This window comes from Harpia harpyja, chromosome 10 (genome assembly GCF_026419915.1).
Source record: "Harpia harpyja isolate bHarHar1 chromosome 10, bHarHar1 primary haplotype, whole genome shotgun sequence".
Lineage (NCBI taxonomy): Eukaryota > Metazoa > Chordata > Aves > Accipitriformes > Accipitridae > Harpia > Harpia harpyja.
Genome location: NC_068949.1, coordinates 40,069,113 through 40,094,791, shown reverse-complemented (window position 1 = coordinate 40,094,791; position 25,679 = coordinate 40,069,113). Strand labels below are relative to the sequence as shown.

General features: G+C 43.4%; 1 protein-coding gene across 2 annotated transcripts in view; it reads right to left on the bottom strand.

The window, feature by feature from the left end:
• GRK5 (G protein-coupled receptor kinase 5) overlaps window positions 1–25,679 on the bottom strand; it is a 162,094-nt gene that overhangs the window by 82,809 nt on the left and 53,606 nt on the right. For both annotated transcript variants that reach the window (XM_052798658.1, XM_052798659.1), the window contains exon 2: window positions 8,785–8,880. In XM_052798658.1, coding sequence (XP_052654618.1) covers window positions 8,785–8,880 — 96 coding nt within the window. The remainder of the gene's footprint in view (window positions 1–8,784; window positions 8,881–25,679) is intronic.

Below are 25,679 nucleotides of genomic sequence, written 5' to 3'. Positions count from 1 at the left end.
AATCAGGAGCACTAGGATAATAATGGGCCAGATTTGCACTAAGGCACTTTATCTGGGGTCTTGCCTCAGACATGGATTTACAAGGAGTATGAATCCCAACCCTGTTAACCCATAAAATAATTTGCAGTGCCTTATATTATATTTAAAACTGAAATACTGTATTTATATTCAATTTATTGTCCATTTGCACTGTCAGGAAAAGATAACTAAACCAGTGGAACTGAAATGCACAGATCAAGGACCTTCACGACGAAGGAAGAAGTACACCTCGTGCCGCAGAAGTACAGTTTGTGACAAAGAGTGCTTCAGTAAAAGAGTGCTACAAAGACAGAAATAAAATTGAAAAAATACATACAAGATTGCTTTTATATTTTGCAGATATTCAAAATAGCATATATATATATTAAAAAAGTGACTTTTGCTTCACTCAAAGTATTTTACGGACTTCGGGTGACTTTCATATAAATTAAGACTACCACTTATTTTCTGGTTTTAAGTAAAGAATAGGATGTTTCTTCTTCTCCTGCCCCTCTTCCAAAAAGAAGTGCATGGAAGGAGGAAATAAAAGAGAAAAATGTTTGGTTTCGGAATAATAACTCCACTTTGCTACTACACACATTTCATTCAGAAAGCTGCTTTTTGTTACAAAATGTTTCAGCCAAGGGCTCAGTCTCTGATGTTCACCTACAGTGACCTGCAGCATTTCAGCGTGCCATACTTCTAGCATGACTGTTCCTAGCAAAGCCTAAAACGAAGCCCAGCCACAATCCTAGAGGCCTCCGTAATAACTAGCAGAAGCCAAGTCAAAATAACACTTCCTCTACCAACTACTCCAAATGAGTTATTTTCTTCGAGAAGCATTCACTTAGGTTAATCCCATCCCTCCCTAAAAGCCTGAACGCACCCCCAAACGTGAGGATTTCAGGCTGCTCATCCCATGAGCGCACTTCACAGCATCCCTATGATGTAGGTCTGGTAGATCTTTTCTCTCCCTTTTCCCTCCCCACATTCCCCTCTTTTGAGGGCTCCTGCACAATTTAATTTAAGGGAAACTTTCTTGCTGACTGCAGCAGAGCTGAACAGAGTCAACCAAACCAGAGGCTTGCTTTGCCTCGCCACCTTCTTCTCATCACTACCAGTAGCAAAGTTACAAGTGAGTTCAGCAGGGAGAAGAGTAAGTTTTTTATCACAAATGTAGCCCTACCTCTCATTCCCCATATCCAGCAAACGCTAAATTGCTTTTAAAATAAATTTCCTTAACAACTAAGTACTACTATTTAACAGGACCCGTGAGCACTTCTTTAGCATTTTACAATTCCAAATCACTGCATAAGTATTAATTAGCCTTAATGACTCATATTACCTAATAAGATAATGAAGAACCCTGCAGCTCACAATATCTACTTCTATTTTCGGTGAGAGATGAAATGGATCTTTTAAAAGGATATATTCTCTTCTAATTCCTTTTCTGCATATCCCTGTAATAACTTCTGGAAATAATTCAAAGTGTGTCATGGCATTTTTTTTTCTTCTTCATTTGCAAAGACTAATTTATTGCAGCAAATACAGTCTTTGCCACAAAATAAAAATACAGAGGTTTAGTGACAATATTTGTTCCTTAGGAGGCTCTCTGTTGAATGACGACTGGTGTGGACTCACTGTTTGGTAAGGAGATGTGGGTGTGCTGCCTGTTCTTTATGGAGAATAGCAACATCTTTCTTGGTTTCTTTCTGGGTTGCCACTGCCAAGGTAATACTTAATGGATTAAGTCTTGTGAAATAAATTCTGTAAATAGAATGTGGGCTGAGATCATTTCAACTCATTTCCCCTGCGTCCCCTTCCCGTCCTGGAAGCTGTCAAGTACAAGCAGCCTGCAAACAGCCTGTTCTCCCAGTGTTAGTCTTGAGTCTCACTAGATGCATAAAACAGCTTGTTTTTCACATACTTTCTGTGATGGCATTAAAAAAAATATTGCAAGAAAAAAACAACCCTTCTCAATTCCAGCTATCGCTTATAAACTGGATACAGCTAATCTTGCAAGGGCACCAAACGTTGCTCTGTTTATCCGTCATTAGAGCACTAGAAACCTATGTTTATGATAGAATTATAGTTGAATCTGAAGGATTTTAAAGAAAGGAGCCGAACCAACTGTGGGTTTGTAAACAAACAATATGGTTTTGACGTCAGCCGTATCATTTCATGTGCTGGAACAGTTTCTATCATGCGGCCAGTTCCTGCCCCTGAAGAGTATCTAATTTAATTTAGATGTATTCATGATATGGGACAGCACGTCAAATCCATGAAACTACAGGGTACTGCTGAAGGCAAGATCTGTGCTGGAAAGATTGCATAAGCTGTACTTCGAGGGAGCAACAGAGACCTGGTGGCTCAAGGAAGAGAGGGGAAAGTTGTGCCTACTGTAGAAGAAAGAAAAAAGAAAGTGAGGGGGAAGGGAAGTGTACAGAATGGGGACCGTCAAGGGGAAGGACTTTGTTTCTTCTTTAGAAATAAATCAGTTCGAGGGTTTTTTTCTGCATTAATGTTATCCAAAAAAATCTGCATAACTTTTTCCAGAGCAATAAATCCTACCCGCAGTTTTCGGCCGTTCTTCCAATTTTGCTTTCAGTCCTTCTTGGGTTCCCCTCTCTCTGTGCTCTTTCTGTACTTGCCCCGCAGACAACCACCACGGAGGACAACTCACTTGCGTGATGCAAGAACACCAGCAAGATATCACTCTGCTGTTGCTGATAGTGACTGAAACATATCTTATACGGCTGTTATCTAAGGGCACCGATGTGGGAAAATTTATTTTCATACAGAGCACAATTCTGATTGCTGAACCCCCCCATCTGGTGTCAACTGAATTTAAAGGGACTCCATGTGTGGAAAAAATTATTTGTGAGCCTATGTGTTTATCAGCTTGGGCTTCAAATGATATGAATGTCTCTGGAAACATATTTCAATGAACAGTATAACAATGATACAGTATGATGTGTTTTTCTTTTTTTTTTGTTACTAGATAGTATTTTCTACTCCACCAACTCCAGTTCCCCAGGTCTGCAGAAAACCTAGTGCCTCCCAGAGGTGGTGTAGAGCTCCATGCTGGGTACTTAGCTCTGGCTGTATGCACACACACAACACCACAGCTTCCCAACACAGCTACCCATATGCTTAGGCATTTGGAAAGAAAATAGGAGACAATTCCCCTTGCTGTTATTTCATGCCACAGAATCCTGACTACTTGTTGAAAAACTATTTCCAATTAAAATGTTAAGTTTTTTTCCCCAGGAAAGCTGATGCTTTCTACAAAAAAAAAAACCATTCTCAAAATCTCAAACTTTAGTTTTAGCCAAAAACATGAGACCAGCCTCAGGTGTAGTATTCAGGCCAATACTGTAAGACAATCACAGAAGTTAGAACCAGTTGTGCTTGGTTATTTACAGTGGAAGGCAAGCTGCGATTCTCTCCTTTGATGTATTTGTTGGCTTCAGGAATACGTTTCTAAACCTTGTTTTTTAATCACTGTAAACATCAGAGCTGAAGAATTTGGTGGAGAGAAAATTGGCTACTTCTTTGTGGTTTTGATCAGACCGGGCTTTTGATGCCTTCTCTTTCCCAGTTTCAGTGCCTGAGCTTTAGGAGTGACACCACCACGTAGTCTCACATTCTGGGATGGGCACATGCACTGTATTTCTTTGCCTACATCTCCGTCCCCCGAGCAGATACACCCCCCCAGGTCTGACGCCATCCCCAGCCGAAGCGGGGCAAGGTGTCACACAGACACGTTATCCTGAGATGAACTTCGATATGCCATGTCGTCACTCGATCTCTCAGAGCCAGCTTTCCCTGCGAGTAAACCTGGAAACTCACACTCTTCTTTACAAAGAGCCCTCACCCGTGTGTTTATCATCTCTGCAGCGCTGGCAAACCTCTGAAGCCAAGGAACCCAAGAACAGCTGGTGGGAATTCATGAAGGATGCCCCAGCACCGCGGAGCCGGGGTGCCCAAGCTACCTTTAAACGAGATAACCGGGGTATAGTAGCAGTCTTTCTGCCACAGGATGGAGCTCAGTGCAGGCTGCAAAGCATTTCTAGGAAGCTGGATAAATACTCAAGCATCTCACTGTCACTGATGTCCATACCGCTGCTTCTTGATTGCTATCAGCGCCCACGCTGGCGGCTTAAAAAAACCTCGTTTAGGTAGGTCTGAATCCCGTTGCAGAGCCTGCACCATCAATATGCCTCCAGGTAGAAAAATTCCAAAGTGACTGAAAAAAAAAATCATGTAGGTGAAGGTTTTGATCATGTCTGAAAAAGTACAGTACAAAAAAAGTGGGGGGAAAAAAGAGCCAGCTTTTGTAAAAAGTGAGCATGTGAACTCTGTGGTTTCGATTTGTCCCACTTACTCTGTTCACCATCTCTACAAAGTGTTTCTCACACGGAACTGTATTTTTAACAACGCTGAAAAGAACCTGCCAGAATTGGAAGCTCAAGCTATTTTTACCCTGGATAAATGGGACGCAAATGTCACGTAAGAGGTTAAATGGCACAGGGAGGAATTTTTTTCTCTTTTTAAACTAACCATGGCAAAACTAGTATTAACGGGGCTGATCTTTCTGACTGTGAAATCTCACTGAATATAAATATTTAACAAGAGAAATCATCAGAGTTCTCCTTCTACCTCAGTACAATGCACAATCAGAAACTGCTTTACTGAAGGAGTTAATGTTTCCTGCAATAATGCAACAAATCACTCTATGCAACAAACAGCAGACACATTCTGTGGCAGTTTCCCCACGAACTTCAATCTATGGGCAAAAAAAAATCTTGATTTATTATATAGCATTTGGACAGTGGCGAAAGAAAATTTGCCAAAGATCAGAATAATCAACTCTTTCACCCAAGCAGTTTTTTTACGGAAGAAAAAAGCACAGAATGGGTCTGAGCAAAATAAATAAAAATTCCACACTTTTAACCAACAGAACCTTTTGCGTCATTCAGAAATATTTACAGACATCCAGAATCTTTTATCATCAAAAAGACATTCTGGCCTTTAAAATTACAACTTTTTCTTATATTTTTGTTTACTGATGGCCTTTAAACTAGTGGGTATCCCTAACTTGTGGCATCTCTTCATGCCGCGTTCATCAAATGCAGGAATTTTTAAAGCTGCGCCTTGCTACTTTTTCCCTTCCCTTGAAACACCTCTCTTTTGCTAAGCTATCATCTGTGAATTTTAAAGATAGCAGAACACCATCGACTAGCAGCATCCATCACATGAGTCATTGTCACTAGTGTCTCAAACACCGGTTTTCATCGATTGAAATGGCCACTAATGCCAATATTAACCTGGAAAGGGCTAGCTGTTTTAATACAATTAAATACAGCTGGGAAGAGGGCTGCAAATAGAAACATACATTAGCCATTCATAGTATACAAGTATACATATACAAGCCTCTCTCAGAGCCCAGTAAAGGTATTAGCATAGCATCCCTGTTTCACTTGCCTATTTAATTAGCACACAACGAAGGCCACTGAATTTCCCTGCAAAAGGTGTTGCGTACTTTGGACAAAAAAGAAAGGAGAAAAGAAGTTGCTTTTAAGTGCAATCCAAAAAAATAGCTCCTTGGCTAAATGGCACTTTTAATAAAGATGTTTCCAGTGTTCGTTTATTTATCAAAAAGCAGTGTTTCTCTCGGGTGTTTTGATTTTTGTTTCTGTGCACAAGAAGGAGGGGAAAAAAGGGGTTACTAAGCAAGTCTTTCAGTAAGACACCAGATGATGGATAGTCAAACACAGAGTCTCCTGTAAACACAGAGGGAACCAAAAGGTATGAACTGACTCATAATTGTGTCAACACAGGTCGCAGACCCTTGGTTTATTCCAGCCTTCCTGTTTTTCACAGATTTCTTTTCACACTACACTATTTTTTTTAAGACACAGACTCTTTTCAGTACACCTTAGTGGGGTGCAAAAGCACACACGTTTTTACACCAAAATGTGGGCATCTACACACACATGTAGGCTGTATTGCCACAATTACAACAGCAGCATTTTCTATCCGTGGCTTACGGCTGCAATAAACTAAGCCGTGCCTTTCGTCACAGCAGTCCATGCCCGCTCTAAATCAAAAGGTCCATCCCATCCCTGCCTCCAGCTTTTCCACAGAGGCTCTTGGGAAGCATCCAGAAAAGAGGAGTACAACAAAACCTCAACAGCTTAGTCCTCCAGTTGATGCAACCCTCTAAGACTCGGTGTGATTTTTTTTTTTTTTAACATGTGGCAAAGTGGCAAGACTGTGTCTGACCAGAAGTACTGGGAGGCTGACACACAGCAAAGACGTCTGTGATGAGCAGAACCTACCAGTATTTGTCTTGATCTCTAAACACATTGAACTGAGGTTGTAGCCTTTTCCTTGTATAAAGTTGTTCTTCTCTGCTGGTTGCCTATTTCCATAGAAATTGGAGGAAAAAGCCTCTCTGGGGTCTCTATTTCATGATCAAATTTGATTGGCACTGACCGGTGGGCTAAGAAGTTGTTAGGGGAGGGACTGATGGGCAGACACACCGAGCAGTTGGATCCCCTGCAAGTCATAGAGCAGTTCAGCTGATGGTTCAAGAAAGGTGTTTCAGTACATTCCCCCACAAAATCACCTGTGGAGACACCTTGTCGCCTGAAATCCTGAGATCCTTTTAAAGGACTTGCAGAAAATAGCAAATGGGAATGCGTTAAAGCCAAGGGACTTGTTCTCCCTCGGCAGAGACGGTAAAAGAAGTGGTGTAAGGCCAGACTGCAACGACTGATAATTGTCCCTGGATGTCCATGAGCCACACAGAGCACAGTGCAATGGATCTGCACATGCAACAGATCCATCCTGAGCACCTCAGATCAACCACACGTGTGCAAACAACTTCATGCTATAGATCCAGAGAGTCTGGCTCATCCAAGACGTGTCAGATCCCCTGTATGAGCAAGGAGAAGTTTATAAACAGCGACTGTTTGTCTGGGATGTTTCAATCTATCTCAGCTAGATTAACAGAAAAATGGTAGAGCCAGCAAGGACAGATGACCTTACGCAGGCTGAGCAGTGCCTCATTCCTTGTGTAATCACATCCAGCTCAGCGGGAAAGCTACTCAATAAAAATCAGTCACAGAACAAGGATTTGGACCTTATTCCCCATTGTGTAAAAGTCAGTTGCTAAAATTCCCAGTCAACAGGTAATCTTTGCGGTGAAGCCAAATCCACCAAGAGCATCGCAAGGGCTCTTGCCCTGTTACTTCACCAATTCATTCACAAAAAAAATGCAAACCAAATTACATTTAGGACAAAGCTGACACCAAAAAAATGCCAGAAACAGCATTTCAGAAACAGGAATCATTAGCAGACTTATTTTTTTAAGACTACTCATTTTAGGATATTACACCTTTGTAAAGAGCAAGCATTTTATCTGGTGCCATCTTCCCCTGTAGGAACAATGGTTGAAGGAACAACGGAGAGAATTCCCTATGCAAATTACAATATATTAAGTCAGATTTGCTTCCAGCAGGTTCTATACCGTCAGAAATTGTTCCAGGGTTTGTGTATTTGTCGAGTGGTCATAAACTGCGAAAACCTACCCTCTTTTCTCCTGTCCCCCCCTCTTTTCTTTGCCTCCTTTTAGCTCTACAGCAGAAGATGAGGGAAGCAAAGTTTATTGAAGGAGACCATGAAAAGAGTTTCAAAACATTCCACATATTTTCTCTGCATAAACACGCTGTGAATTTCGAATGTGAGTAGTGCCAGGGCACTGTCACTCAGACCCCAGGAGTTCACCCAAGTTAGACAAATTATGCTGCCCCTTATCTCAGTTGTTACAGTTTCTTGCCTTTCATTCATTCACTGCCAGTGGCTGGATTTTATGGCAGTGTAGGGGAGAAAAGGAGCCTCAACTGCTGAAGTTAACCTCTTGTGGTGAGACCAGTAATACTGGGCTTTCCAGTAAAGAATGCACAAGGAGATGGCTGCTAGCCTTGTTTGCCAAGGCAGCAGTCAAAAGAATGCTGAAATTTGGCAGGTATGAGCAGGAGAAATGCTGTGTTATGGAAATGGCCACTGCAAGCTCCCTTCCAAATCTGTTTGGCCCAAGTCGATAAAACAAAGTAATTTAAAAAAAATTTTTACATGTCCTATAAAAAACTAGATAAAGTAGTGTTGTGGCTGTGGTTTGAATAGAGGATGGTACTGCTGAGCAAACGTTCCTGGCAGAGGGCAGTGGCTGTTGCTTCGAACACCATATCCAGACTATAATTAATACTAACCTCCAACGACAGCAACAATCTCTCTGCTTTCATCAAGTCTCATTTCCTCCCTGATAAAGAGCTACTTATTACAAGGGAATGCAGGATGCGATGAGGGGATTCATTTCTGAAAGTCCTTTTGCAGCCACGTTGGTCCTGGTAGGTACCGAGTCAAAGCACCTGTCCCAAATGCCAGGTATTGTCCAACCGTGAAGTCCCTTTGGCTCCTAGAGCCTGTGCTTGCAAAGCAAAGGGCCTGGCTGCTGCCAGCCCCAAACCCTGCCTTGCAAGTCCATTATGCCAGTCTCTCCTGCCGGATCCACAGTGCCTTGTTAGAACCACAAAATGTTGAGTTTGCATGGCAGCATCGTGGGAGTAACGTGCATTGCATGCCCATCTCTAAACTGATTCCATTTAATGATGAGTACCTTTAACACTGTTCTGCTGAACCAGTTTTGAGAGCATGTTTTATTTATGCAATACTTCCAAAGAAGGGAAAAGCTCTTACCTATTGTTCTTCGGAGATCTTCACACTGGCTAATGTGAGGGAATTTCAAGATTTCCTTCCACTTTTTGCTTTTGCCTTTGCGTTTCCCTCCACCCCCTGCAGAGAAAGAAATATCAGGATTAGATTGCTTTGGGGGCATAGCCCCATCCAGAGTTTAGCAGCCCAGTCACAGTTCTTATGGATATCATTAATAATTAAAGCTGAGACTTTGTGGGTAGATGTACAGATCAAGTCTAAGCTTGTCTGGGCTGAAACAGACAGGGGAGGCAGCATCTGGCAGAAGATCAGCTCACTAAAAGTTGGGCGTTCGGGCTTGTGGCCCCCCAGGTCCAGTTCAGATAACAGTGCTGAACTGAGCATCTCCAACATCATCTCTGCCCCAACTGACAGCCATGTCACACAAGTCAAATAATCTTGTAAAATAACAGCTCACATCTTTTCAACCTAGATCACTCCCTTCTAGATTTGGGATGAGCCCTGATTCCATCCCAAAAGAAGTGCTGGAAACTGAAGACCAAAATTCAGTTCTTGTCACCCCACACACACACATTACATATACTGCCAACGTGGCAGTACCGCTGACGTTACACACTCTGGTCACTACTGCTCCCACAGGAGAAAAAAGTGCGAGAAAATTAATATAATATCTTCATGAGGAGAAAAATCTCCTTTTGGTTCTTTTTTCTCCTTCTCACTCTTGCCCGAGATTTCTTGAACTGGCCTGTCCTCAAGGTGAATGACCTAGCTGGCTTCCCCCAGCTCTGGCGGAACGAGGTCCAAGACTCTCAGCCTTCCACGCTCATCAATCTCCCTCATCAATGTCCCTTCCTAAATACCTCGCTGCAGGCATCCCTGGCATCTCTAGGTGCCACATCTGAGCTTGCAAGGGGGATGCCTTCTGCACTGGGCTCTGACCAGTAAAGGTAGCGTTTCCAGCACACCTCACTTTGCTCCTTGTTGGGATCACTAGACGACACACTGCCTACGGGGTTCGGCTCCCTCAGCACAGGCAAGCCTGATGCAGGCTGACGTGCTGCGTGTGCTCTTCCCCAGTGTCTGCTAGATGGGCACTCAGATCTGAAGCCGTTCAACCTAGGAGGACGTTTTTAGATTTTTTTCTTGTCTCTTTTTTTTTTTTTTCACTGTCATTGGGCACTTTTTTACTCCAACCCTCACCTAGGTTTCTCTTTTATGCCCCCACGTTTTTTATAGAGAGGGCAGGAGGTGTGGTGCGGTGCTGGGGGTTTCATTCCCGGCTCGTTTGTGTGCCTGTCCTGCTCGGAGAGGCTGTGCAGCTAACGGCGAAAGAGTATCCCTCTGGAAATGGAAGCCCAGATGCAGACTGAGATTCTCTGAATCGCTGTATTTACTGCAATTCAGTCCCTGCACACAAAATCTGATTCACTTGAGTCTATTTTACATGCACTGGCACGTCGAATGACTAATTCAGAGCTGAGTTAATTCTGTAGAGGGGCTGGTAGAGTCACAATTGCAGATTGAGGGTGTGCTGGGTACTACATGATATTGCAGGCTAAATTAGGAGAGCATTGACTCAAAAGGTAGCAGACCATTACAGAGAAAACAAGAGCCTTGCAAAAAATTGTGAAGTATTGCTCTCTGTGGGGTGTTTCTGATCACACCTTTGGCGCAGGAGTGCTGCTTCTGCATTTCACCTTTTATTCCTTTGCTTTTAGTGACCAATGGTTTTGTCACTGCAGAGCTGGCCTTGAATTATTTTAAACTCTTTATTGACACGAATTTATTGTATGTCTACATTATGCAATGTAGTGCAGAGATATCTGCACTAGCCAGGAAGGAGCTAGCTTGTTTAGACTATTAGGAGTACAGCTATGCTACCCTTTCCAGGAATTAGTCTCCGGCAAAGCACGGAGAGCTGCGACTGCCTCCACGCTATGCTGTATTATGCAATGCAGATGTACCCTTTGGGTCTATAATAAACTGTTCTTCAACCTCCCCTCTTCAGTGCATCCCAAACACTGCTGCTAAAGTAATTTCCTCTCCTGTCCCTCCAGCCACAGTATCGGAGGGGCCGTCTTGATCTCTTCTTGCAGTATATGACACTTGGTCTTGCACGCTGAAGGTCTTAGGTATGCTACAAGGCGCTGAGAAGCATTTTGTAGGCTGGGGTGGGCACTGTGATGGCCCATTCACCATCCCTCCTGCTCACCAGCGACTGCAGGGGTTGGATTCAGCAACCCGAAGGGTCCTCCACCGGCTTTCGTCTCCCTGAAAGCCCACTCCTGCAATCCTGCACAGCCGCTCCTGCTTGCCACGCTGCCACTTCTTGGTGCTCCTGACCTTACGCCTCGTCACACCGTACTTACACTTCTCTGCCCCCTCCCTTCACACGCTCCTCTGGGGAATGATCCTGTGGGAATTCATATTTCCTTCTCTTCACCAGTCATTCTCTTTGGCTGCATTTTCTTCCCTGAACTATTGCTTCATGTTTTTCATCACACTCATTTATCCTGTAAACTTTGAGTTCTGTGCCTTGATGTCAAACCTCCATGGGAATTAAATGAATTAAGTATACGTTTATTAGCACTGGGGGAGGGATAGGAAGGAAGGGGAGGGTAAGGAGGGAGGGGAACAGCTGGGCTGGTGTCGCAGCAGAATGATCCCCCTTTGAGACCCACAGGGTTTGAATGTGGATTTCTAGATCCCTTCCTCAGGCTGCCAGCTCCCAGAGCAGCTCATCCCACCTCCATGTACAAACATGTGCCTCTCATTTCTGCCTGCTGCCTCTCCCGCTGCAGAGACCCACTCTGCTCTTACCAAGGAATAGACGGAGCGGGGTGCTGGAAGGGGGCAGGCAGGAGCTCTCTGCTTAAGGAATGAGCAGGCACTGGAGGCAGCACAAGATGTATGCAGCTGCTTGGGCAGTGGTGCCTGCTAGAACAGTATTTCCAACCATTGCTGGACACAGGAGGCAGCGGGAGTAAGCCAGCCGAAAGCATCCTTGAGGCTGCATCTGCTCAACACTGGTACATCTTCACCCATTGAAGGTCTACCCTCTAGGCCAAAGCACTGGAGATTTCAGAGCACACCTGCTTCTCCAGCCACCTTTACAGAAGTGCTCACAAAAAGGTTGTATCTTTAGAAGCATCGAGCTGTGCAAAGCATTGCAAAATAGCCCTTTGCTCTACATGACAGCTCTGAGATTTATGCAGAGACGAAATGATTCTGCTAAGCTGGGCCAGAATGTTTTTAAAATCCATTCAATGTAAAATATATATTGATATATTTACATTGGATGATGTAATTCTGACATTAAATTTCCATCAAAACTGGAGAAGGGCTCTGCGGTCCCCTGTTTCAACTGCGATCGATACAGCCAACGTGTTCTCTTCTCTTTCGTGGCCATCCTCCAAAAATAAGCAGCCTTGCCTGATGAATCATTTGCTCTTAGCTGAGCGTGAAGTAGCGTTACTGTTTTGCCTGTGACGTCTTTATGTTAAAGATTCTGATCAAGTGCTTTAATCGACCTGACCTTTCCGCTCTCAGCTTTTCTTGTGGAGCCAGCAAACACTGCTGGCTCCAAACGTTAATTCTAGGGGGTTTGAAGGACATATAATGCAGTGAGACAGCTGAGACAGGGTAAATTGTCTAGCAGAGTGAAAAGCTAAAAGGGGAGGTTTCTCTGAATAGGTCACTAATTGTGCAGGTTGCAAAGGGAAGCTTTCCACACATTGTCTTGATTACTGCCTTTGCACGGTCTCTCCTGGACAGGAGGATTTGCAATCTTCAAGGCAGCTTCTCAGGGCAAGACTAGACAGACATGCCATGTTTTAGATGCGAGTTCCATCAGGTGGTGTTGGAGGGTCTGACTGCTTTAAAATCTTGGTTTGCTGATGATAACAAAAGGTGAGCTCCCAGCAACAGCATGAAATCTCAGCTCCACTTCCCTGCATGCACTTAACAAGCCAGCATTTGCAAACCAAGGATTGAAGCTAATTCTCTAACGTGTCAACTAGTCCTACAGGAAACAAAAGCATTTGCTCTACATCCTACCTCGTGAAAAATACATGGCATTTTTCATATCATCTTGTGATGTCGGATGGCAAATCTAGCTCTGATCTCTGCCTGTAAGGAGAGAGACATAACCAGAGGCACACATGTAAAACACTTGCAAGCAGCAGCTACCCTTAGCCTAAGGTGCCTACTTTTTTTGCCTCCATTATTCAGGATATACTTAGTCTCCTAACACTGAGAGGAGGTAGGAAAGTACTTGCACACTGTTAAGCCAGTGAGATATTAAGTGGCTTGTCCAAAATGACATGAGAAATCAGAGACAGAGCAAGGAGCTGAAGCCAAGGCCTTGAGCCTGTTAATCCTGCTAACGACAGGATCAAGCCATGCTCCTGCTCAGCCGATTAAAGATATTTCATAACACCGAGTTAGACATAATTATGGGTAAATTCATTCCAGCGTCATGCCTGTAGCATATTCCATTCGTCCCTCACGCCACCATGCGAGGTGGTTTTTAAGCATAGCTAACTTGGCTTCATACTTTTGCCCTGTTCTTGCCCAAGCTTATAAGCCTGCATCACACCCCACGCTGCCAGGCCTAGCTAAGCCAAGACGGCCAAACATTTCATTGCCTTCAACTGTATTATCTGCAATCTAGATAATCCACAATTTAGGTAAACTATCCACAGATCACTGAAGGACAACTACAGTTTGTGTCTTCCATTTTGCAACAGTAGCTAGGCTCCCATCCAAAACCTTTCCAAAAAGAGTACAGAGCTCTGTACGCTCTGATTGCAAGGCCTCGATTACACAGCTCATGAAAGCAGTGAAACAAACTCAAAAAAATATTAAAAGTCCAAAAATCATGGTTAGTGTCCTATTTCCACTCAAAAGAAGTTTACAATACTTCTCCTCTTCCTCTTGCCAGCCTTCCTTTACTCACTCTCTCCCATCAAAGTGTATGCAGCTATACGGTAGATATGGAATTGCCATATTAGATTAAACGAATGGTCCCTCTAGTACAGGACGGACTGCAGGCAGCTTCAGAGGAAGATCTTAGAAAGCTGTTTCTAAAGTAGTTGGAAAGCAGGAACTTTCTTCTATGCCCTATTAATTAGGTATGGCTAACAAAACATGAAGGTATATCGCTTCCAAAAATTTCTTCTTCTTTTTTAGAATCTATGCTACTTAAATTCAGGCTGTTCTCATGCTTCTGGTAAATGCCCTGGACTGCTGAATGCCCTTTTGCCTCACATGGGTGTGAGTCCCAGAGATTAACCATGTATTTGTGAAGGAAAGGAATACCAATTTTAAACTGCTTATTTTCCTGGAGTGTCTCTTCTCAGTGAGACAGCATAAATAAAACTTATCAACCCATCATTTACTCCTAAGAATTTTTCATATCTAACACATCTAGCCTCTAAGGCAAACAGTTCCACCCTTCTTAGACCTGCTTCACGTGGAAGGTCACCCAGGTTCACCATTCTTCTTTCATATTAGTCCCACCTACGCTCAGCTGTACTAGCAAATAAAAACGGTTTGTTTTCAAAGAATGAAAGACACTGCTTGCTCTCTGCCCTTCATCCAGCCCTTCTCATCTGGGAAAGCAGAAAAAACCCCAGGAACCCTGTTTTATCCTTACAAGATCTCAGATGATACTCCCGACTAACCTGTGCTTAAAACAAGCACTTGAAAGACCATTAGGAACCTCTTTATGAGTCCCTGTCTATGTCACCCCAAGGAAAAGGAGAAGAGTATGAGGGCTGGATTTTCAAAAACAGGCAGGTGTCCACCATCCACTGGGACACAATGCCTCTGCAAACCAGTCTTTAGAGGCTCTCGTTTATAAGACGCAACAAAAAGTCCACAACATGCCCTCAAAAGAGAATCACGTTACATAGCTCCTCTTATCGATGCTAATCTGTCTTTATCTCCTGCAGCCTTTTTTGATGACTGTGACTCTGAATAGTCACAGACCATGATAACGGTTTTGTGCCCATCTTCCCTGCTGTCATGGCATGTTTGCACATAAATCATCTGCATGTTGCTATGAACACATAAGCCTTACAACCGCTGTGTAAAACATCCCATTGCTTTTTGGAAATGAACAGCAGATGTATTTCATGTTTCAGCCTTCAGAACCACAGAGATGGGAATTTCATAAGCAAAAATGCAAGCTTCTCCCCAACAGAGTCAGGCTGGCTTTGCAATCTGGTTACCAGAGGACCAGAGGGCAAAACATTTTGTATACAACTGGCATCTAAAGTGCTATTCACATTGGCTTACAGAAGTCACTGTTCATAAACAAATATTTATTGCAGGAATATCTACCTATTATTTAAATAAGAGGTCAAGTAGTACTGTAAATACTGATGAGTGGCTGAAACATTACTTTAATAACACATTTTATATGTTAATAATAATGTGTATGTTAATAATATGCTTTAATAACATCCACTGCCCTGAAGGGACAGAGGAAGCTAAGGGATTAGTCTTTGAAGACTGATCCTCAGGGCTTGACTATCATATGTCAAGGCCATTTTGGTACTACTCTAAGAATATAAAGAAGGCTTTACATAAGCTACCTTTATGTCTAGTCAGAGCACATTGAAAGGATCTTAACTAAACTGAAAAAACACGCCTTTAATTTTTTCTGTTGGTCTTGAGTGGGCATATCAAACTGTGGCACTCTCCATACAAGTCTGCCTACATCCTCCACTGGGTATTTTTAATGCACATTTGAGATGATTTCAACAAGTTGTCTTTGGGTTTTGTGGGCCAGTTCACATATGCTGGGCGTATGTTTTGCTGCTACACATGTTAACAGGGAGCTGTTTGGTGATGTGATTTCCCTAGATGGAGTTTAATTTTCCCTTGCGTAAGCACCTTTAGTTTGTTTATTATGGCGTCTCCCTCTTTTATGTCTTGTATTTTAACTGTACTGTGTTCATCTGCAGCTGATGAATAAGCAAAAAGGGATCACTGGCTTTTATGCCACAAACAAAAATAATCCCAAAGATACAAAGTATACTGAAGATTTACAATCTATTAAAAAAACAAACAGTAAATCTTATAAAAAAAAAACCAGCTATCTTCTAAAATAGTAAAATTAAGCACAGCCCCAAATTTTAATTTCTTATTCTTGACCTCAAAGTAAACTAGGCCACTGGCACAAATCCAGGGAGTTTAGTCATGTTATGTGGAATGCATTACCATGTATTGGGTGGTTCGACAGGCTGTTGAGATGAACTGAGTTGATGGCTTGAAATTTAAAGGTGCCTGGACAGTATTTGACATTGCAGTTGGCATCAAGAGCAGAACAGACAATGCAACAAGTGAATCTGGAGCCACTGTGCTCCTTTGGAAGCTGTTTCTGGACCTGTGAGGTCTCTTGGAGGAACATGCAAAGGCTATGATGTCTGAACCTAGGGAGTATTAAGAGATTTTGTCCATCAGTGGTGTAGGTAACAGAAAATGTTTGTCTGTAACACTTCAGTATCGATGATTACTATCGGAGACCCGCCTTTTGAACAGAGCTGTTGAGAATCAAGGTTATCACCCTGCTACAAATGCTAAATATGTCAGTGGAGTTTTCCTCCAAACTGGAGCTGAAAGTTAGTATTTCAAAGTTCTAGAAAATTCTGATTTAAAGACATTAAACCATTTCATTTTGATAACATTTGAGTCATCTCAGTTCTCTAACGTCAAAACATTATCATAGAACATATCAAATAGAGTATTAAGATGTATTATATCATTGGAACAAAATGGGTATGGTAAATTGACATTCTTTACTTTGTTAAAATGATGTTTCTATATTGTCAAAAAGAAGGTAGAAAAAGCAAACCCTTTTTTAAGTAGACATTTTCCTGCAAACCCTTTCATTTTTGACAAAACTTCATTCTCAGAAAGGAAGAGTCTTTTGTCAGAAATGTTCTCAACCATCACATGTTTTGAAGCACACAAGAATTAAACAAGGAATGTGGCCTGCCCATATCTGAATGTTCAAGTGAATCTAAATTCCCACATTCCTTACTGGTTCCCTTAAGTTAATTTGCACAGCTGCGATTTACATTGACTGTAGGAGACCTGCTTCCCATTCTTCCAAAGAGAGAATGCAAATCCCTGCTCCAGAAATCCTGCCTGAATAGGGCTTGATAACATCTTTCCAGGAAGGAACTCCTCTTTAAGCAAAGGCTCTTTAAACTTATGACCTGTTCTATGTATTTATTACCCTGTTTTAGTAACACGCATGCAAGCTGCTAACCAATTCCTCCAAACCCAAACCTGCAAATGCAAGTCATCACCCACATATAGTCCACATAAATTGCCCAGGAGCATGTGTAGTGCTCCTGGATTCAGTGGTGTTCCTCAAACAACCCACGTGCTCTTAAGGCTGGCCCCTAAAGCCAAAATAACCTTGAAGGGACTTGTGGGTCCTAGTCAGACACTGCGAGAAATGACTAGAAGTCTAAGAAGGCTCTGCCGATTTGCTGCTCCACATTGTGCAGTTCTGATGTTTAGTAACACGACGGCACGACGGGCAGCACGAGACAGGCAGAAGGAACACACAAGTGAAACCTGGCCCTGGAACAGGCAAATACATGGGGCTCGGCTCTTCTGAAAACTCTGGTGCTGGTTTGGAGTGAGAACATGCGAAAACCCAGCCCTGAGCAGGGAACGATACGGGTTCTGTCTGTCCCTGTCAAAGAGCTGTGTGGGCTTTTTCTCCTGCAAATAGTTCTGCAGTCTCTAAAAAAAGAACTTAGCCTCTGCGTTCCTGACATTTGAGTTTTATAAGGAGTATTTCTGAACTGTGGGGAGGAGATCCAGCTGGATGGGAGGTGAGAATTCAAGTGTGTTCCTATCAACAGTCTGTAGCCAAGCTCTGAGAATTATGTTCTTTTCTGGTTTTTTGCCCTCACCTAAACAAACTTACCAACAGGGCTAAAGAAAAGAATTTTAGTAGACATCATGAAAAATTAATGATTTGCGACAGGCTGTTTTATTAGGCCTGACTGATTTATTAGTTCCACTTAATTGGTAGAATCAGCAAAGCTTTGAGACACTCTGATAAGAACCCAGAAATCCAGATGTGGTTTGCTTTCTGTACATAAATAACAGCACACGTTTTCAGTTTAGATGGTTTACGTCTGAGTCAAGAAAACAGCTACCAGAAAAGCAAGACAGAAACAGCGTAGAGTCTCCATGAAGGAAACAGAAGGGCAAGTCTCTCAAGCATCTAGATAGCCCACCTGAGTACTCAGTCCTGCTCTCTGGCAGGCAGACTGGCAGACCCCAAATATTTAGAGATGTAACACACAGGTCTCAGCTATACAGAGCCTGATGCATAGTGACTCTGCAGCCCCTTTGGGCTGCTGATGCATGCAAATACTCTTCCGAATCGCTGCATTACCACAGTCTCTCCTCCCACGTTTAATCCCACCAGAGATACTAGCCCAGCAAAGGTGCTGATATGGACACTTGACACTTAACACACTGAGGAAGTGTTATCAGGTGCCCAGTATGTTTTTATCTTGTGGTGTTTCTGTATTTTTGCAATAGTCTAGAGGACCATTAAATCAGCCTCACGGTGCAGAGAAATAGCCCAATAGCCATAAGAAGTGTCCTTTAATGATGCCTGGCTGGATTCACCCTTCTCTCTCAACACTTTTAGTTGACGTAAACAAGCTAAAAATTGTGAAAATTAGGCTGGGAACCTCCTGGGAACATGTGTATGTATCTATACTGCCAGAACTGTTTGAGAGGAACATCTCTTCTGTGACACTTCAGCCCTTTTGCTTCCAGAGTCAAGCCAGGAGGAAAAGTACAGCATTATAACATGTCTTAAATTGGGTCGCTTTCTGTTTGAGGTCAGGATCAGCCACATCTTTCTTCACCACAAAAGCAGATAATGACCCTGTCCATCTCCCCGGCTCTCCTGGGTCAAATAACACGTCAGATTCTCAGCTACAGACGTACGTATAAAGCATAAATTAAACCCTAGATATATGACAAGCCTTCACACGCTCTGTAGAGGAAATGTGGAGAGGGGGATGAAACCACCCTGAAATGCCTGGTTACAGCGAGCATTTGCCAGTTGCAGTGACTGGCTGGCAGATGGGAAAAGCTGCTGCCATACACTTTGGCTTTGGAGGAAAGAGGTACTACGTGGATGGCAGGGCGAGGGTGGAAGGGGGTGCACAGGGCTAATGCAAATGGGCATGGTCAGCTTTAGGGGAGACTTCCCCCTTACTTAGCTACAAGGCCTGGCCTTGGCCCCATCATCTCTTCCAGCAACAAGGTACCAACAACGCCTTTCTGCGGATCTCGCTGTCACGCCCTGCTAAATCACCCCTGAAATCATAGAAAACGTTGTCCTCAAAAATCACTGACAGCCCAAGACATGATGGTAACACAATTGTATGCGTCAGCATTTAGGATCATTATTGTAAAAGGTTACAGAAGGGATTCAGGTTAATGGAGGTAATCTGTGATTATCTGATGTAACAGATTGCTCTGCCAGTGACTCATTCCTTCTGCCACAATATATCGCGGGTTGCAGCTGCAAATAGTGAGCAGGATGGAGCTGGCTCCCAAGCTAAGACTGTCCCTGTTGTTCGGAGAAACCCCCATAAGAGAGGGTGCCAAGCCACTGCAGGCATGTGAAAGCCCAGCAGAGCTTTACCGAGGGGAGCGGGTCGCAGCGGTGTACTACAGTCACTCATTCACGGGTGTTACTATAGCTACCACTTGAAGGACTCAACAAGAAAAGCAGAAATAAAAAGAGAAAATTAGGAGGTAGAAGACAAAAAAAGAGGAAACTTGTCGAAAGCAAAGGCAGAGGGTTCCTCTGATTAGCTAATGAAGTGCTTCAAAAGCAGCGACTGAAAAATAAGGCTTGAAGGTTGCATGGCGTAAGCGTCAGATGATGCAAGCAGCTGGTCCGCTCTTGTCTTGCCTCTCCCACCCACCCACCCCAAGAGCTGGTGGTGGTAAGGACCATCTTAATAAAAACAAAACAGCAGCTTTGTGCCAGGGATGGATTAACTATTTCCTCATTGCTCACAAAGTCTTGCACTTCCACTTGCTCTCTCTGCAGCCCTGGGGCCAGAATTAAAACAAGGTATTGATTTAGGCCAACGGCACCCTGGGAGCAGCGTGGAAACAGGCCACGATGAACAATGACCCTACCACCGGGGACTCCAGGAGGGAGCAAAACCTAGGTACTCTCATAGCCTGGAAGATGAAGGAAGAAGAAGAAAACATCACCACGCAGCGATCCCACACCACCCACACCTCCCAGTGCGAAGACCCTGACTCTGGTTCGGAGCGGTGCCCGATGCCCAAGCTAGCCCAATGCACCAAAAGCAGCTGCAGCCAGGGACAGACACTTCTAATATGTACATAAATCTAAATAAATGTATAATTCCCACTCACATGCTTTCCTGACAGCCAGCTGTTCCCTTTGCTTGCTGTTATCCTCGCTCGGAGATTAATGTCACTGTCTGGGACAGTTTGTTAGCAATTTTTATTACAAAGCATATACATTTGGCTGGTGGTGGGCAAAAGCTAAGCCTTTGAACAAATAAAATACTAATGCAGCTCACGGGGAATGACACAGAACAGATATCTGTGGGGTCTCTACCCTGGCTCTGAAAGCCAATAATGGCAGGAGGTCAGAGATCACGGGCTTAATTGTCCGACGAATTAATGGTGACGAACGTCTGTTTCCCCTCTTGTTAAAATTGATACCAGATATTTCAGAGAAAGCAGAAGGGCACTTGCCCACAAAGGAATGTTTTGATGGCTGAAGCTGAGATTGTTGCCAGCCCCAGCCCATCAGAGCAGCGTAGGTCAAACGAAGTCATTGTAGGAAAATGCTGCTGACTCCAGCACAAAACAGAACCTTCTGGGCCCCGTGGAGCAGCCGTGGATTATCCTGCTTGCTTTGGAAAGAAAGATTGTTTTCTTATATTTAAAAAAAAAATCAGATCCAGATCTTTGAATATAACAAGTGTCAAAAATCGGAGGAGTGCAAGTTGCACCATAAAAATCAGTCTGAGTTTGTTTCTTCCTGTTTTGAAGAAAAATTGAGAGCAACAGAAAAAAAAAATACCAAAACTTATTATAAAAATCAAAATTATTCTTTACATTTTCCCTCTCCAGAAAAAGTTCCTCTTTCATTCCTATATAACCCTGGTTCAGCAATGCATCTTTGAGTGGAAAGTGTCATCGTGGGAGCAGTAACAAAACCGGGAAATACTAGGGGACCATTTTTATCCAGTTAGTGACATTTTGTGAAGCTGGCTAACACTTTTCTATTGAAAAAACTTCTTCCGCAGTTAAGAATGAGGTCTACTTACTTATTTTCTTCTTGTTGCTCAATCGCATTTTAATTCAGATTTTCATGTGGAGTTGTAGGAACAAGGATGAAAGCTTCCCTTTGTTTTACGGTGGTTATGTTAGTTTCGAGCTGTTGTGAAACATCTTTCCCGTTCATCCGAATGTATGCGAACCCCTCTGGTGTTTCATTTAAGCTATGTAAACAAGGAACAAGCACTTTCTGAATTTTAAAAAATACAGTATCAGCCTACAAGTCCGTTTCTGAGATCTGTAAAGTGACTTCTTAAGACGTAAGTCATTCCCCTCTTTATGGTACATGCTGATACCTTTAATTAATAGCAGCAATATGTAACACTGTCAACAAGGATGTGTAACATTGAATTAGGTGACTAAAGGCTAAATATTCTTTCAGCACTGTATTTCCACAGAGGTCATGTCGACCAGGGAACAGACACACTGGTTTTCAAGTAAATCTATGTGCTCAGTCTCTGACTGAGCTAATTATAATGGTGCCTTTAGCATTGCTGTCTTTAAGTGTCTGCCAGCATGTCCCTAACAAACCACCAGGTTCATGTTTTTCTAGCCCAGATGGAAAAGTCTGATTATCAGGTCAGAGTCAATTCTAGCTCCGAGGCCGGTATACTTCTATCCCATGTTAACCCGGCTTGCTGAGCTTCAATTAACAACAGAGAAGTTAGTGACAAGCCATCATCGAACGGTATATTTGCTTGCTTCTCGCTTCTGCCGCTCATCAGGACCCGAGGGAGGAAGGCTGCTGCGTCTATAGGGCTGAAGAGTCTCCCTGAAGAATTAAACATGCTCCTGAAGGGCTGAGGGATGGTATTCTGCTTTAGATGGTATTCTGATTTTTAAACTCACGAGAGCAAAACCCCAAGCAACTACACAGAAAATCCAAGCCTCCTTATCTCATTCAGCTCCCCCAGTGACGCAGCATGCTGTGCACTGTGCAAAGCAACACAGCCGCAAACACTGATCTTCGTGTCTAAGCATCTAAGCCCAAGTGGCACATGTGCTATTTTAGCACCTCGTGGGACCGCCCTGGGAGATAATATAATTAATATTATCTTGGTGACGGCTATTTACCACATCCCACTGGGAAACTGCAGTCTGTGCTTATGGAACTTGAACCCAATTAATACTCACTTCCTACCAGTTTCAGGTGTCTCCTGATTTAAAGCTACGTTTACAGACAAAACAGGTCAGTAACTCTTCCCAGTGAGCCAAACAGTATCTTAATCACTTGTGTTTAATAGGAAACAAATGACTGAGCACTGATAAAGTTTGCCATTATGCTTTTGAGGAAAAGAAAAGTGACTACAGAACAATCTGATAACGAGAGAATTTTCTTCCTGTGTAACTCGATATTTATAAACCTTCTCAGTAAGGGGGCAAAAAGGAAATAATTTCAGCTGGCTGAAGTTAACATTACAAATTACATTTTAAAACGACAACAAAAACAGGACCCCGGCTGAAAACAGTGCTTATGGGAAAGACACGCAGAAACAACACGAGGGAGGAAGCCTCCAGTTCAGGCTGCCCTTAGCTCCCACGGCATGGGCTCTCCCGCCGCCTGCGGACACGTGCCGCTCCGTGCACGGCACGGATCCACGCTCGGCCTCTCCCACTGCAACAGGGGACGTGGGGTGTCAGGGGTAGAAGGTGGAAGCAGGATTGTCTTGGTTGCGTTTTCTGCCATCAGTGGAATGACTGAATTTAATAGCCTCCCTCCGTCTCCAGTAAACATATAGGTGGCTCATATGCATGAAGACACGGGATTTTTTTCAAGCTAAGGGCTAGACTTTCAGCCTTACCATACTAGGAATCTCAGTTATTTTTCCATGGTTTTGTATGTTTAATCCTCTTGAAATGCAGGCAATGATTGCCCTACAGCCTGACTAGGGTCTCAAGAGCAGAACTAGTTCTCAACCGTAATAGCCTCAAGCCCAGCTATGTCAAGCACCTACAACTCCAGCCGATTTCATCGGGAGCCACGCATGCCAGCAAGCCCTTAAACAAGCCACTCAAGAGAGGGAGAGATAAGGATCCTAACCGAGGAGTTCCCTCTGCACAAAATTATAAGCGCAGATTGTTTCTGGAGTAAGTGCTGGTTTCTAAGGCTTCCTGGTATGGAAGTTTTTCATGGGAGAATAACGTGGGAGATGTGGAAGAGTGGTTACAGTGATAGTAAAAATAAATATAAATTATTTGTATTTTATGCCTAAAAAGGCAGTGTTCTCCATTATTAAAAAAAGAAATGCTTATCTCCCAGAAGCAGAGAAGCAAAGACAGGGGAAAAAAAGTAGAGGGTGCATCTACTTTGTTTCCCATTTTCCATGCTAGTAAATGACAAAGTGGTTTGCACTTTGCTGCCTTGGTTTCAGGTATCAAGTAAAATATTTCGGAGTTGCTTTTAAAGTATATTAATAAAAATAATAAAACCAACACATCCCTTGGCATTTCAGCAGTGCCCTCTACTTAAGGACCCAAAAGCATTTTGCAAACAAAAATAGCAAAAGCTTTTCCAGCTTAAAGATGAATTTTGCCCTCACATAAATTAACATGACTTTTACAGTCCTGTTGAGACACTCCACATGTACAACTGGGAAAAGAAATTATCACAGACAGTTTAAATACACAGCTTTAATTAGAAAAAACCAAAATAAAACCAGACCCATTCTTCTTGAAAAGTTTTCCAGTTGATATTGTCAGAGGACCTAAGATAACTAGGACTGCTAGACGCTAGAGGGAAAAGCATTCTTTATTTTCTATTTACTCCACTTGTGTTAAGCAGCCCAGCTTTGCAGAGAAAAAGCACAGGGTGCTGCTGTGTGCGCTGTGCACGCACAGGTGTGGGTCCCTTCCACCAACTCCAAACTGTTGGTCACTTGTCGAGGGGGTTGCACACCACCTTCCTACTGCCGGGAGGAGAACAAGCAGCTGGAGAGAGCAAAAAGACCTGCTGAGAAAAAGGCTGACACCCACCCTTTACCAGACACCAGAGAATCCAATGGCGCCGATGTTTCATTACTTCCACTGCTCACAGGACAACTTGTTTAACATTTGCTTTTTTGCAGTGCCTGGAGGCCAACAAATTCGGGACTTTTTTGTAGAAGGCAACGCACGAACACAGATCCCATCCCCAAAGAGTTTCCAGCTGACAGTACAGCAGCCAAAAGCACTCCCCGTGACATCCTGAGCCCGTTGCTGTCACTGGGGATGCTGCCTTTGCTTTCAGCGAGGGCTAAGATTTCATCCCCTGTGGCTCCAGAGGGTCACAATTTTCCCACTCATCAACACAACTGCTTTCTTCGGAAGACCCATTTTTCAAAATGGGGTGGTATTACTGAAAAACCATAAAAAGTCTCTGGGAAAAATCAAGGACTGTAAATGTGCTGTTGTCCAGAAGTGACTACATTTCAAATAGATTTAATAAAAACATGAAGATGGAAAGAACATTGGAGTAAGGGCGAATCAGACCAGTTGTTTTCATTCACTTTCACCCTGTGATCTCTTGTCTTTCTGTCTTCCACAGTTCTGTCCATCTCTATCATATCAAGCATTAACTACTGATTTCTATTTTCCAGATTTGTCCTCTTTTCACCTCAAAATTCTTGTTGACTATCAACATCCACCAGCCTTTGATGCCACCTTCTGTCTCTGACCTGTTGCAAGCTGAGCTGCTACCCCTCCACATCCTTCCAACTCTTGAAAGCAATCCCGGGAATAAGGGCCTGGAGCCTGTTGCTCTTCTCTTCCCTCATTTCAGGGAAATGCCTCTAGGAGTGGGCTGCAAAGTCCTGTTCCCTCTCACTTGTTCTCTCTTTCTCTGGTGCATGAACCCTAAATTCTTTTCTGCATGCTTGCACATCTTCAGCAAGCAGGAGACCCTCACTACCAGCACCACCAGCCTAACCAGCTGTCTGGTGTCTAGGACATGTAGGGCCTCCCATCAGGATGAGGCAATGCCTCACGTTTCCTGCATGCAGGGTCCAACAACTAGGATACGTAAGGATGGGGGTTTTGGAAACAGCTCCTGGACTGTATCAAACAGTCCCTGCACCAAGTTGTGCCTAGGCCCTATATGGACCTGGTGTAGGCCAAAAGTGTGCCAAAAAATGCCCTAACAATAAACAGCGGGGACAACTGCGTGCCAGCGCTCAACCCTCCTGCCACAGCTATATTTAGTTCACTAGGATGACGTCCCCTGTGATATACAGAAGAAATCCTTTGTTGGTTGACTTGATCATGGCCAAAGTTTCACCATAAGCTGCCACCAGGACTTGGCTTTGGCCAGAACCTCCAGCTCACTCTGGTGAACCCAGTCATATTTGGATGTCTTTCGCCCAATGCTGACACAGGCATGGATCCGTCTCGAAGAATGAAATCTAAGGGATGCAGCCTGGCATTTGAAATCACTGGCCACAGGCCTGTTCATCCTCTTCAAGAGCTGACACATTGAGAACACTGAATAGAAGGAATTCATGGCAATTTGCTCACACAAAAGAAGCCAAGAATAGGACCTTAGTCTTGTCCTGAAA